This window comes from Prosopis cineraria, unplaced genomic scaffold (assembly GCF_029017545.1).
Source record: "Prosopis cineraria cultivar Desert tree isolate PC_DT_omini unplaced genomic scaffold, ASM2901754v1 PC895, whole genome shotgun sequence".
Taxonomy (NCBI): Eukaryota; Viridiplantae; Streptophyta; class Magnoliopsida; order Fabales; family Fabaceae; genus Prosopis; species Prosopis cineraria.
The window spans coordinates 27,029-39,656 of record NW_026556220.1 but is presented as its reverse complement, the minus strand read 5'-3'; the positions used below and the strand labels follow the sequence as shown (position 1 = coordinate 39,656).

General features: G+C 31.9%; 2 protein-coding genes across 4 annotated transcripts; one reads left to right on the top strand and one right to left on the bottom strand.

Moving 5' to 3' along the window:
- The first annotated feature begins 5,152 nt into the window (after positions 1-5,152).
- LOC129298722 (protein GRIM REAPER-like) lies at positions 5,153-5,981 on the top strand. Its single transcript, XM_054937138.1, has one exon. It carries the CDS (start codon positions 5,243-5,245, stop codon positions 5,732-5,734), a length of 492 nt encoding a protein of 163 aa, XP_054793113.1. The 5' UTR covers positions 5,153-5,242; the 3' UTR covers positions 5,735-5,981.
- A 1,452-nt stretch (positions 5,982-7,433) lies between these two features.
- Positions 7,434-12,591, bottom strand: LOC129298724 (uncharacterized). 3 transcript variants are annotated; one of them, XM_054937139.1, is made up of 10 exons: positions 12,409-12,587; positions 11,145-11,257; positions 10,380-10,511; positions 10,217-10,290; positions 10,005-10,110; positions 8,830-8,898; positions 8,584-8,648; positions 8,392-8,490; positions 7,922-8,021; positions 7,434-7,834 (listed from the first exon to the last, which is right to left on the bottom strand). In XM_054937139.1, exons 1-10 carry the CDS (start codon positions 12,551-12,553, stop codon positions 7,772-7,774), a joined length of 966 nt encoding a protein of 321 aa, XP_054793114.1. In that variant the 5' UTR covers positions 12,554-12,587; the 3' UTR covers positions 7,434-7,771. The 3 variants fall into 3 exon arrangements, with proteins under 3 accessions (XP_054793114.1, XP_054793115.1, XP_054793116.1); XM_054937140.1 differs by lacking the exon at positions 8,830-8,898; XM_054937141.1 differs by lacking the exon at positions 7,434-7,834 and having other exon boundaries at positions 7,935-8,076; positions 12,409-12,591.
- Between the last annotated feature and the right edge of the window lie 37 nt (positions 12,592-12,628).

Below are 12,628 nucleotides of genomic sequence, written 5' to 3'. Positions count from 1 at the left end.
TTATTATTTATTTAATATGTTTAATCCTAAGAACTTTTGAGTTATTAGAGGATTAGACTTGTTAATAAGTTTTTCACCTTTTAGGTGAGGATGAGTTGAGACCCTTTTTTTAAATAGGTATTAGAGCCTCTCAGTCAAAAAAAATTATCACCTTTCTACCTACTCATACAATCATAAAAAGAAACCACATTCAATCATAATATTATAGCCTTATTTAGTTGCTAATATGATTATATTGACCATCATCAATATAATTATTATTGTTAATATGATTATGTTGACCATCACTATTATGATTATGTCAATCATCATCAATGTCATTATCAGTATGATTTGGATGCTCAATCTGACTTGAATTTCATATGTTCACGTTTGAACTTGTGAGAAATAAAATTGATGAACTTCAAAGCTCCATTCAATCTCCATTAAAGAAAAGCATTGCTATCAAGTTGAGGAAGAGAAGTTATATCAAAGGAAAATAACTACTAATCTTCTTGATAGTATCTTAAAACGTTATAAAAACCTTAATATTTTGACTTCTGAAAAAGATAATATTCCTAACCAAGATCATGTATCTATATTAGTGGTGCTAAAGAGTAACATCACCGCTGATTTTGAGATTGAGGCATGTGACAACATAGAAATTAAAGAAGTTTGGTCAATCATGTTAAGCTTTGCTCCTATTCTAGATATAAACATTGTTAAGAACTCAAGAGGCAACTCTTAATCAAGAAGAGGAGAAATTATGGAAGCAAATTCTACACATGGTAGCTAAGAATTTAGAGACAGTTAATGATGGTATCTAATTTCAACCGGCTCCTACTCTACCTAATTCATCTACTATACCCTCTAGAGCTAATGTTATTGCAAATATAAAAGCACATACTATTTAGGAACCATATGGTCCCCTCCAATATTATCTTATTCATTGGAAAGGATTTTTAGATTTGTATATTGTGCTTCTACATGCTCAGATTATTTACTGTTCACTTAATGCTATTTATTGGTATCTAATTTGCTAAAAAGAATTTTTAAATATAACTCAGAATCTCTCATATCATTGTACTTCCAGAGCATATCCATAATTTTACTCTCCAAAAGAAAGTTCTTCAAACAGGGGGAGAAATAATAAGAAGAAAAAAAAAAGGAAATAATCAAAGATATTAAAAATTTGAAAAGAGAGGAAGGTCAAATGTATTTTATTAGAATATTTTATTAATTGAAAATATTTTTTTAATTGTCCTAATATTTAAATTATTATTATCTTTTCATTTAATTTTAGGATTTCAAGAATTTATTGTATTTAATTTTGGGGTTAAGGTTCATGCCTATAAATAGCGTTTTAAGTCATTTGTTTTGTACACATATTTATCTCTCTATTTTTTCTACAAATCTCTTTCTCTCCTTTCTATATTCTCTCTTCCCTTCTCTTTCCCCGTCCTTCATCACATCCACTTGAACAAACGTTACTGCTATCGAAGGAATTGAACTCTGATTTCTTAGGTAACACTCCGTTGAATTGCTATAAATGATATTAAGTAGGCTGCATGTGACATTGAAACGGTTCTGTTATTACTTGCCTTCACATGTGGCTTTGAAAATTTATTATATTCTTAATTCATTTTTGTAATTGCAATCCGTCAAATTTTCTTTTCTGCCCAATGTATATATGATTGGCCAAACGGTTTATGTGATTAAATTAAATATATAGGAGCTTGCCAATGTCTATTGTAATGGAAGCAAATGTAATGATTTAATTCGCTGGTTTTTTTGGCTTTGCTGCTTTATTGTGTGAATTCAGGAAAAAGAAAAAAAAAAGATGTAATCATCAAGATGTGATTGATATTTAAGAAAGTTAATTATTCAAAATGTACATTAAATTTAATTTTTTAATATTATTTATAAATCACTTTCAATATATTTTATTAATATTAAAAAATTTTAAAACTCATTAATTTTATCTTAAATTATAATAATTTTTTAATTTTATCTCTATTAAATATACACATTTTAATAATATTTTTTTTTCTAACATTTAACAGAAAGTAAAAAAAATTATGCTAAAAATTTAATGACATTAATTTATAAATATAATTAAAAAAAAAATTTTATCCTATAAATAGGATGAGATGGAGTATATATCAAAGGTAACCTGCCCATCTGTTTTTTTTTTTTTTTTTTTTTGCTTTTGTCCGGGGGATACATCAATTAGAATTTGAGAAAAAAGAAATTGAAGCTAAAAAAAAGTGCCTTAACTTCATATCATTGTATTAGCGACGTCATTATCAGCCTCAGACAAGCTCTTGGTTTACATGTCAAACTCTTCCTCATTTCTCAAAGAGTAAAGAACATTTTTACCTCTCAATTATTTATTATAAAATATTTGATATCTTAATTAACATATAATATAATTTCTCTCTTTAATATTTAAAAATGATACGTTGAATGCCTAATGTTAACAAAGTTAACTTTAACGGTTTATTGACTAAAAAATTACATAAAAGGATTTTAAAAATTAAAAAAATGATCAAAAAAATTACATATAATTATCCTAAAATAAAATTAATATAAATTAAGTCTCTTAAAATATGATACCAAATGTGTTTTTCATAGTAACTATAAATTTTTAAAAAAGGAATTATAAATTTTAAAGAAAAACTTATAAATTAACACACTATTTTAGGGATTTAATGGATATTAATTATTTTTATGGGGTACTTGTTTGTAATTTCATGGGGCTTTTTTTGTAATTTTTAAAGTTATTTTTTGTAATTTTCCGAGTTAACTAATCATCAAAAGAATTTTAATTGCATTATTTTCGAATGTTAAATAAAAAATTATATCATATGTAGGTCTATGATATCAGAAGTTCTTAATCAATAGAAAAAATGCCCTTTAACTCATTTCTCAATATAGAGGACATGTTGACATTAAGGGCACTTAAATTATAACGAAATAATTAGCTCCCAGAAGAAGGTTGAAACTTGTAACATTTAAGTCTGCGTTTTATTTAAATACAATAATAAAATCATTGGCAAAAAAAAAAAAGTTAAAAAAACCTGTGTGCGTTAACTTTTGCGTTTGATTTGAAGTGCTTGGACCTATCTGTTATACCAAAATAAAGTAGTTTAAACATAAAGAATTAGGTAGAATTAACGACTCGAAGCTTATACACCGTTCATTTTTCTAATCACTTTCGTACATGAGGCTTCCATTCTCCAACAATAGAATGATGCATCTTCATCTGAAAATCAAGTTTCCATACGATGGTCATATAATTAACTGCTCAAATGTGAGTTTAATTTTAGCTGTTGGAATTTAAAACCAAATAATTAAAGTTTATTCGTGTGGAAGTGATCGATCTTTGGATGACTTTGGGTATTTAAATTTAAAAAAAGTTGCCCAATACCCTTTCTTATTCCTAGATCCAAAATCAAAATAAGGCGATTGAAATGTAGGTTCAGAGATGATCACTGACAATCCAATCTAACTAGCATTGACTCCAACAAATTACTTCGTACGGCATCAGATCAGAATCTTAACGAAGTGCAATGAATCTTAATTTAGCTTATACAAGGTCAACATTTTAGGGCTCGCTGGCAAGGTCAAAATAAGTGAAGGTAATCGATAGCCTACTAGGGTACGCATGATGATCGGAATAAAATATGAATGAAAACATTAAAGTCTCTGTGTTTTCTTACAATAAATAATATTATTTATTGCATTTCTACAAACTATATATCATGAATCATGACTTATCTATTGTATCCTATATGACTCAAACTCAGATACATATCTCTCATGCAGCCAAGAGCCAATTAAGTCGCATCGTAAATATGAGATTCTTTCTAATCACATTCAAATTGGTGCAGTATAATTCATATTGTATATTTGTGGCCTGGTTTCTTAGGGTGAATTAGTGAATGATTGTGAGTCAGTTAATGCAGGAGAGAATGGCCAATCGAGCAAACGAGGAGACCTAAGAAGTCAAGCCCATATGTAAGGAAACAGCTTTGGCTTCAAAAGTCAACTTATTTGCCGATAAACAAGATCCCCTACATGTGTGCCTCCCTTTATATTTCCTGGTCAACCATCTTAGCCCTAACAGGCGTGCCTCATCATCATATACGAAGTCTCATTCATGATCATATATATAAACCACTGTATAGGGTTCCTGTTTGGGTGTATATATAAGTCAAGTTGAGTTGAGTTAACCGAGCTTATTCTACTCTGTTAATTCAAATTCTGCTTGTACACTTTTGCCTAAGATTTTACATACTCATCTTAGCGAGCTATATAACTGAGTCATGATATGTAAAAATAACTATCTATTACACATAAAGAATATTGGAATGCATACACACACACACACAATTCAATTATTAATACATATGCATCTTAAGATTTGGATTTTGTCACTTGAGCATCTCAATTATATTACAGTCATTGAATTTTATTAATACTTCAAAATTATTAAGATATATTTTTCTTTAAAAATTTAAAATAATCATCATGATATATCAAAGCACTCCTTAGATATATTATCCTTTTCAAAAATTTAAAATTTAATACTTTATAAATATTGTATGACAAAATTTCTTATTACTGTTCAATTAAATTAAAAAATTGTCATTGTGCCATTTGACCTAAATCTCATGACTTTAGAAACTTTAAAATCAACTTTCCAAGCTTTTTTTTTAGTGTATATGTAACCCTGCTATTAATGAATCTAAACACTACTTATGCATGGCATTTATATTACAGAAATAATTTTTGGCCATTGGTTTAACTTTTTATTACACTAAATTCAGTTAAATCACTGTTTTCATTATGATTTGTTAGTTGCAATTATAACTACTGTAATTTGATAGCACCTTGAATTTGCATCAGTTTACTCAACACTTTAATTCATACGAAATTTTTTTTTTTTTTTATGATTTGGGAAGCTAAAACCCTGAGCCAAATCTAAGAAGAATCGGCGAAAACAAATTCTTTTATCAGTGTATAACGCGACTTTTAGCAGATTTATTATTCTAATTAATTAAAGCACATATAACACAGTAATGCTGAGCCGATAATTTAGGGAAAGCTCTCATGCATCTTCCAAACAACACACCTTCGTCCCCTACGATTATGGAATATTTTATCGCAAAACTTACGTTTAAATTACACACCCTTGCCAAATCTCAACCTCATTACACAAACCTCGAACTAAACAAAATAGCTATAGCTTTAGCTAGCCATGGTGGCCAATACCCTCAAGCTCAGCTCCATTATTCTGATCACCTTCATCATCTTTCTAGCTCTCTATCCCCAAAAGGTCCTCTCAACAGATACACAAGATACAGAAGATGAAGAAGAATACGTTCTTGATGATGACAGTGACACACCATTGTTCTCTCACTTGAGAACACGAAGCAGGTTCTTGGCCAGCAAGATCATTATAAAGAAAGGCAGACGCTGTGATAATTCCAGTGTTGCTCACAATATCTGCAATGGGATAGCACCAAGCAAAGGGACGGGCATGCTTTTCTGCTGCAAGAAGCATTGTCGCAATGTTCTTAGCGACAAGAACAACTGTGGACAATGTGGTCATAAGTGTAACCAAGGAGACCGATGCTGCAATGGGATTTGCACCAACGTGTTCTTCAATGATGGAAGCCATTGTGGCAAGTGTAACAAGAAGTGTTCTCTTGGGGTTTCTTGTGAGAATGGTTTCTGTGGGTATGCCTGAAATTTAACAACACAAAAGTTTGTTTAAATTATTCGAAGGTTAGGGTTTCCATACACTTTCAACTCTATTGATCAGTTTTGAAATGTTACAAGGGTTACATGAAATCTCAATGTTTCACCATTGTGTTGCATGCTATAATTTTTTCCCGCATAATTCAAAGTACTATATTGCGTGATAAAGAGGTACTGGGGAAGAAGGAAAGGGTTGGGTTCAATAATTGAATAAAGTGATCTAGTTGATTTGGTTTTGCAAGGTGCTTGATTTTGTTTACTTGTTAATACATTATTATATAATTCTGTTCTTTTACTTCCTTTTATAAGCGATTTGTATTTTTTTTTTTTTTGGCTGATAACATGAATAAATTCAGTGAGCTATACATTTCGTTGCCTGCGAATTTTTTTCTTGAAATTGAGCGTTTTTTACATTCAATAATTTGTATATAAGTAGACTTGCATTTTCTTTTAACAATTATTCAGTACTCTATAATAATATCAACTAGTTTGGAATTAATAATAAATAAAAGTAGCTTTCTTTTTTAGTGTGACTTTTTTCTATCAGCAAGACTTAAACAGTAATAAAAATATATTTCGTCTAGCAAACGTTGGTTATTTAAGATGGTGTTAGAAAAGATATGAAATATTATAAGGTAGCATTTGGATTAATGAATTTTGAATTTAAACTTTATATTTAAAATCTCAAATTTAAATTTCACTTGTTAAAATTTATTTGTTTGAATAAGGTAAAAAATCTTAAAGGTAAAAGAGAAAAGGCTAATATTTGAAGTAAAAAAGAAAAATTAAAAGTGATAAATTTATTTCTATTATTTAATTGATGAAAGACGAAAATAAAACAAAAACAGTGTGGCAAGAGAATAACAAAGGTACCACTATTAATAATGTAAAGAAAATGAGAAGGTTGAATTAACTTGAATTTTAAATAATTAAATTATAGAAGAAATTTAAAATTAAAAAACAGTTATAACAAAACATATATTTGAATTTGGATTTAACTTGTACTTATCCAAACAAAAAATTTAATTCAAATTTAACTTTAAATTCTTCATGTATCCAAACAAATTTTAGGATTATTCAAATGATAACTTGTATGGATCCAAATGAAAAATTTAATTCAAATTCAAATTTAAATTCTTCATGCATCGAAACAAATTTTAGGATTATTTCAAATGATATGTTATACAAATAATATTAGAAAATTTCATGTAATTAGAATAAAATCCCCATACTTGCCACATTTTATCTATAATCACATTCCAAAAACATAATTTTTTTAACTATCACATGATATATTTACAGTATAATTTTCATGATGTGAATGTAAACAAGTGCTAATGTACAATAGGCTTCCATCATAGGAGATATTATATATTCCAAGGCCTCTCCCACAAGTGACAACTATTAACCCTATCTAGACAGTATCAAATTATGACTTAATAAGTAAATAAATTTGGGATTTCCTATCATCCTATGCCACATGCTTGCTGTTTAGATTGCTGACGTAAGTCCTAATTACAATTAATAACAGTGCATATTGACGTTTTAAATGTTCATTGTTCAATAAAAGTCTAAATATATACACACCATTTGCCCTTTTTAAGTTCGATATACCTAACAGGTTTATTTTTCTTTAAAAAAAAAAAAACTAATGAAATGGCATAAGAAAAAGCAATGATCTCATGAAATAAGTGCAAAGCTACGCTAGGCATACAGTTGTGGCATGGACATCTAATTAATTTAGGAAAAGATGCAGTGTCAGTATGACATACAAAAAAATTGTTCATCAAAACAATTCCACTGGACACGAAGACAGCATCAATCACAGTTTCTCGACCTTCTTCAACTTGATCCACCAACCCCACATTTTCACCTACAATCACAATCTTCACTACAGATGATTGGAGTTCTTTCTTCCCCACTATCTTCTGAGGGGAACATGTCTTCCCCAGGAAGGATCATTTCACTTCGAGAATAACTACAAGAAAGATAATGGAATTAGCGTGAGCTCCTCCTGCAAAACCTTTTACAAATACCGAATCAGCTCCACTGCAAACTTTCCTTTCTTTGTTGAGTTTATTTCACCAATCTGCATCAAGAATAGAATAAAGCACATAAATGGAGTAAGTGTACAAAAAAATTCAAATTCTCCCACCTCAAAAACGGGCAGTATTACCTTTAATCTTCCCCTTCCACTGACAGATACAATATCTCCACTCTTGAGCGCGGCTCCTTTGGTAGTGACAGGGACCCAGTTAACACGAACAGCCCCCTCGCTACAAGCATGATTTGCATGCTACCATTATCACACGAATCTAGGAAAATTCCATCCTTACCATATAAACACGTATAGTAAAGATTTGTTGTGAAGATCCTTCGTGAACACAGTATTAAATACATAGCACAGGTTCAGCCCAAAGAAAGTGCACGAGAAAAACGTCTCAACACTTGACCAGAGAAATTTAAGGTCACACCCAAATTGCAGATATATATTTTATCAAGGTATGGTTACAGATAAACAGGTTCAGAGTTCAATATATAAATTCATTTTAATAATATTTTTGTGCAATTTTCAGAGATCTACCCCGATATGCAGGAAAAACTAATGAATCATATGCAACAAACAATTTGTAAGCACTTGCTTACCCGATCAAGTCAACTAGCTTTGAACGTGAAATTTTGAACCCAGCACTTGCTAGTGCATCAACTCTTAACGATGCTTCTATGGTTTTAAATGACTTGGTTCTGCATGGCAGACAAAGTTAGTAGTCTATAACAAAGTCAAAATGTTATCAACTTAAGAAGAAGAAGTCGTTGAAACCAGGACTAACGCTGCACCTTGGTGGTTCATAATCAAGAGAAATTAATGGTATCTGGCTGCAAGATACAGGAACATTACCAACCTAAACAAGAGAGATGCAATCAAAACAACATACATAATATATCTAGTATCCATATCCTAGACTAGTAATGATACACTATTAATGTTTATAGCAGAAATTAAAAATCTATTTATTGTTGGTTTTGGTAATTGATGTCTCCTGAGAAAAGTGAGCAATAAAAAACATACTGTAACAACGCTACCTTACCCAGTGACGATATGACATAATCAGCTAGTTCCGGAACAATAAGTATCTGAGCACCCTGTTCGCCCTGGGTAGCAAAACTAACTTAAGCCCCTTAAATCTGTGCATCTACGCAATATAAGGAGGGGGGGATTTTGAAGAACTGATACTTTTTGGATATGGATAGAGTCACACAGAAATCAGAATGCATGCCAATGTGATAATGCAGTGCTCCCTCTGGTCCTTATTATAAGTCACTTATAACTAATTCACAAAAACCAACAAAAGTTAGTTATACCATTGAAATTGTCTAAAAGTTACTTTGATTTTCATTTTTACCTGTAATAAATATCATACATTTGAAAAAAAAACCTTCTTTATCTTCCCATTGGAAATTGAGAAGAAGAGCATATTTGGAATAAAGCAATTACTGCCACAGAGTCTTGCAAAGTGACTTATATTTAGGATCACAATTCTCCTACAAGGCGACTTATATATGGGACGGGAGGAAGTACCAAACTGAGGTCATAACTTGAATTTCAGCCAACTGCTACATAACCAAACCTTTTGCCTTTTTAATTATATGGAAGTTGCCACCCTGCTTCCTGAAATTGATTTCTAGACAAAAAATTTTTTTTTTTTTCCAGACATAATGATTTGGATTTGTTTAGATCCGTTCTATGAAGATTTTCTTAATGGACGCCACTTGATAAAAAGAAAGAAAGAAAGAAGAAGAAGAAGAAGAAGAAGAAGAAGAATATTTTGCTATGGATAAGCTGAAGCGAAATAGAAATTGAGACCAATAGAGAACTCCTGAAATAGAAAATTCAGAATAAAATCAGCGATGGCAACAGATTTTGGAACACAAATTACCACCAGTGCTATTATTGGTTTAAGTTTATTCCAACAGCTTGAGTTTCACTTATCATTGGCCCAGAAAATACAAGTGTTTTATAACACAAACAGTACAAATTTATATCAAACATGCATCTGTAAGAAGGTACTTATTTTTATAAACCAGCTTAGCTGGTCCTTGCAAGATGTTCCGTTTCCTCATTTGGATATAGAACATCTTACAGATCCAGACTAGTGAATAGTAATATTAATTTATACAGTTACTAGAAGCCTTTTTCTGTTCACTGAAAGCAACTTCAAACAAATTCTTCTCTAATATACGGACAGAAAAGAAAATACCTGCAATATTATATCTCCAAGTTTCTCCCTGGTGATTCCTGTACTAAGGATTGAACCAAGGAAGTCACCATGAGAACAAGGTTCAAACTGAAAGTTACCAGTAATGCTGAAAAGAGAAATTTTAGGTAAATATTAAAAAGGGATCTAGAAATCTAAAAATGGATGCTGGTGGGCTAGCAAGTTTACTAAGTAATGGAAATTACAAGACTAACCTCAATGCTGCAATTATATCTGGGTCACTTGTCAATTCTTCTGGATGTCCAACAGAAATCCGGCAGCGTTCAGCCTACAGAATATTTCTGTTTATGTCTATATATTACAAGCACAGGCAACTTATGTCCCAAGGCAACAGAAAATACTTATAGAGATAGTTACCTGTGGGTAACCTCCTTGAGCAATTGCTTTCACACCTGCTAGTTTTCCCATCACTTCCATAGATTCCTTCAGCACTGGAGGGGTAAGAAAATTTGTATGAAGAACTTCTTGTCTTGACAATGCCCGTTGAGCCTACAACAAAATGGATGACAGTTGACAACCAAGTAGGGAATCAAATAATAAGGCCATAATATAGATAACCCCCTTGAATTTTAGATCAGATGCAAATAACCCCTTGACCTTTAAAACTTAAAAATGAACTCCTCTCCCTTTCCAAAGTTCCAATTCTGTACAGACAACTCTCATTGTTGATGAATCAATTAGTCAAAAAACAAAAAACAAAAAAACAAAATGGTGATATATCTAATTGAACGGACCCCCAAAAATCCATCTTTGGTACAGATAGTTCCCCTAAAGTGTCACACTACTGTTAGTGAAATAACAAACTCATTAACCAGGAATTGTCAGCATAAAATTCAAAGTTTAGATGTCCATTATCAGTTTTGAAGAACATAATTGTTATCTGCACAACCTTAAAACTCATGGAGGTTCAATGCGTTTTCGCCAAATAATGTTGATTAGAGGGTTAAGATTTTTGAGAATGCAATGGTCAAAGGGCCTCCCTGACTTAATTATACCTAACCTGCCAAGGTAAATGCAAATCAGAATCTCAAGATGGGAAAGACACAGAAAGGGTTTCAGCTTTCAAGGCTGCTTAAGAGATGTTTGAGGTAATCTAGAATGAAGAGAAAGGCAACATAGTACCATCTCAAGAATATGCTTCACTTCTTTTATTGTGCTTTTCTCTTTCACTCCCCTGAGTAGCACATCACCTTCCTCTCCCTTCAAAGCTTGTACAATCTGGGTCACACCTGAAGCTGAACATCACAAAGCATTAAAAATTTGAATAACATGTCATATTTGAGATGAAAATAAGAAATATATCATACAAATAAGGCATACATAATACAATAATGAGCTAACTGTTCAAAAGGTCTGAAAATAGATCACATATATCCTTTTGCTGCACCATCACCTAACAAGCATTTTTGAACCAGATGACTAAAGGATAATACTTGAAAGTGGTTGGTTGTTTAAGGAAGCAAGGGAAAGATAAAATCTATAATTATATAGTATTATGTAGCCATAATTATTACCAGATCCAGAATGCAAAATATATATGATATGTACATCATTACTTAAACCGATGACTGATAAGGAGTTTTGAGAGTTTCCAAAGGCGTAAGATTTTTCTCAGGCATTACGAGGGCCACTATTGGTTTATAGATGATTGTGTTAATAACCAACAAGGGACTCTATCATGACAAAGTGATTCACGTACCCTCATGCTAAAGCCTAACGGGAGGGCCATGCAATAATAGGATCATGACTTTAATGTTTATGTTCACGCTGTGCGTGTTCAACAATGGGAAGACTTATTTCCATATCACAAACTTTATTACCGGCAATTTTCAACTTGATCAAAGTTTATCCCAGAAATCTGATGAAACTTCTAAACACGTAAGAGACCCTCTTTGTCAAACACCATTCCCCATTATGTCCATTTAGGTCAATCTTTATAAACTTCAAATAAAGTTCATCTGTAAATATTTCGAAATACTCTGTTGAAAATGTGCCTCAGGAATCTGTTAAATTCATAAGCAGTACGAAACCCTATCAAGCATCACTGCATCAGTACTCCGTTTCAAAGCAAATATGTTGAAATATTTCGTTTTGCTCCATTTAACTAATTCGATAACATATGAGTGAGCTAGCATTGCACTCTGACGTATTCAACTGCTTTATTTTAAAAGCGGGGCGAAAAATGGAATGAAAGAAGAAAGGATGCACTCTTTGAATCCTCAAGTAAGTCCCCTGTTTACAGTAACCAGAAGTCCACCACCAAAAGGTTACGTTAGCAAATAACTGAAATTAATGGATATGTGAAGAGCGTCGAATTACGTAGAGCATTGGTGCGGCAATCAGAAAAACAAAGGAGAAAGGAGAAATCTTTCGGATAAGTCCAGACCTGGAGGACAAGAAGCAGCGAGGGGCTCAGAAGAAATGGTCCTCCAAAGAGAGAGTTTAGCGTTGCAACGAGGAAACGTAGAGAGTGCAAAAGCCTGAGTTGCTCTGCTCAAACACCGGTGCGTTCCCAAGCTAATGGCAGCCATGGCGGGTGTGCGCTTCCCCCACACGACAACACCTAAATTGGCCGTTTATATATCCGCATTTGGCAGTTTTTGAAA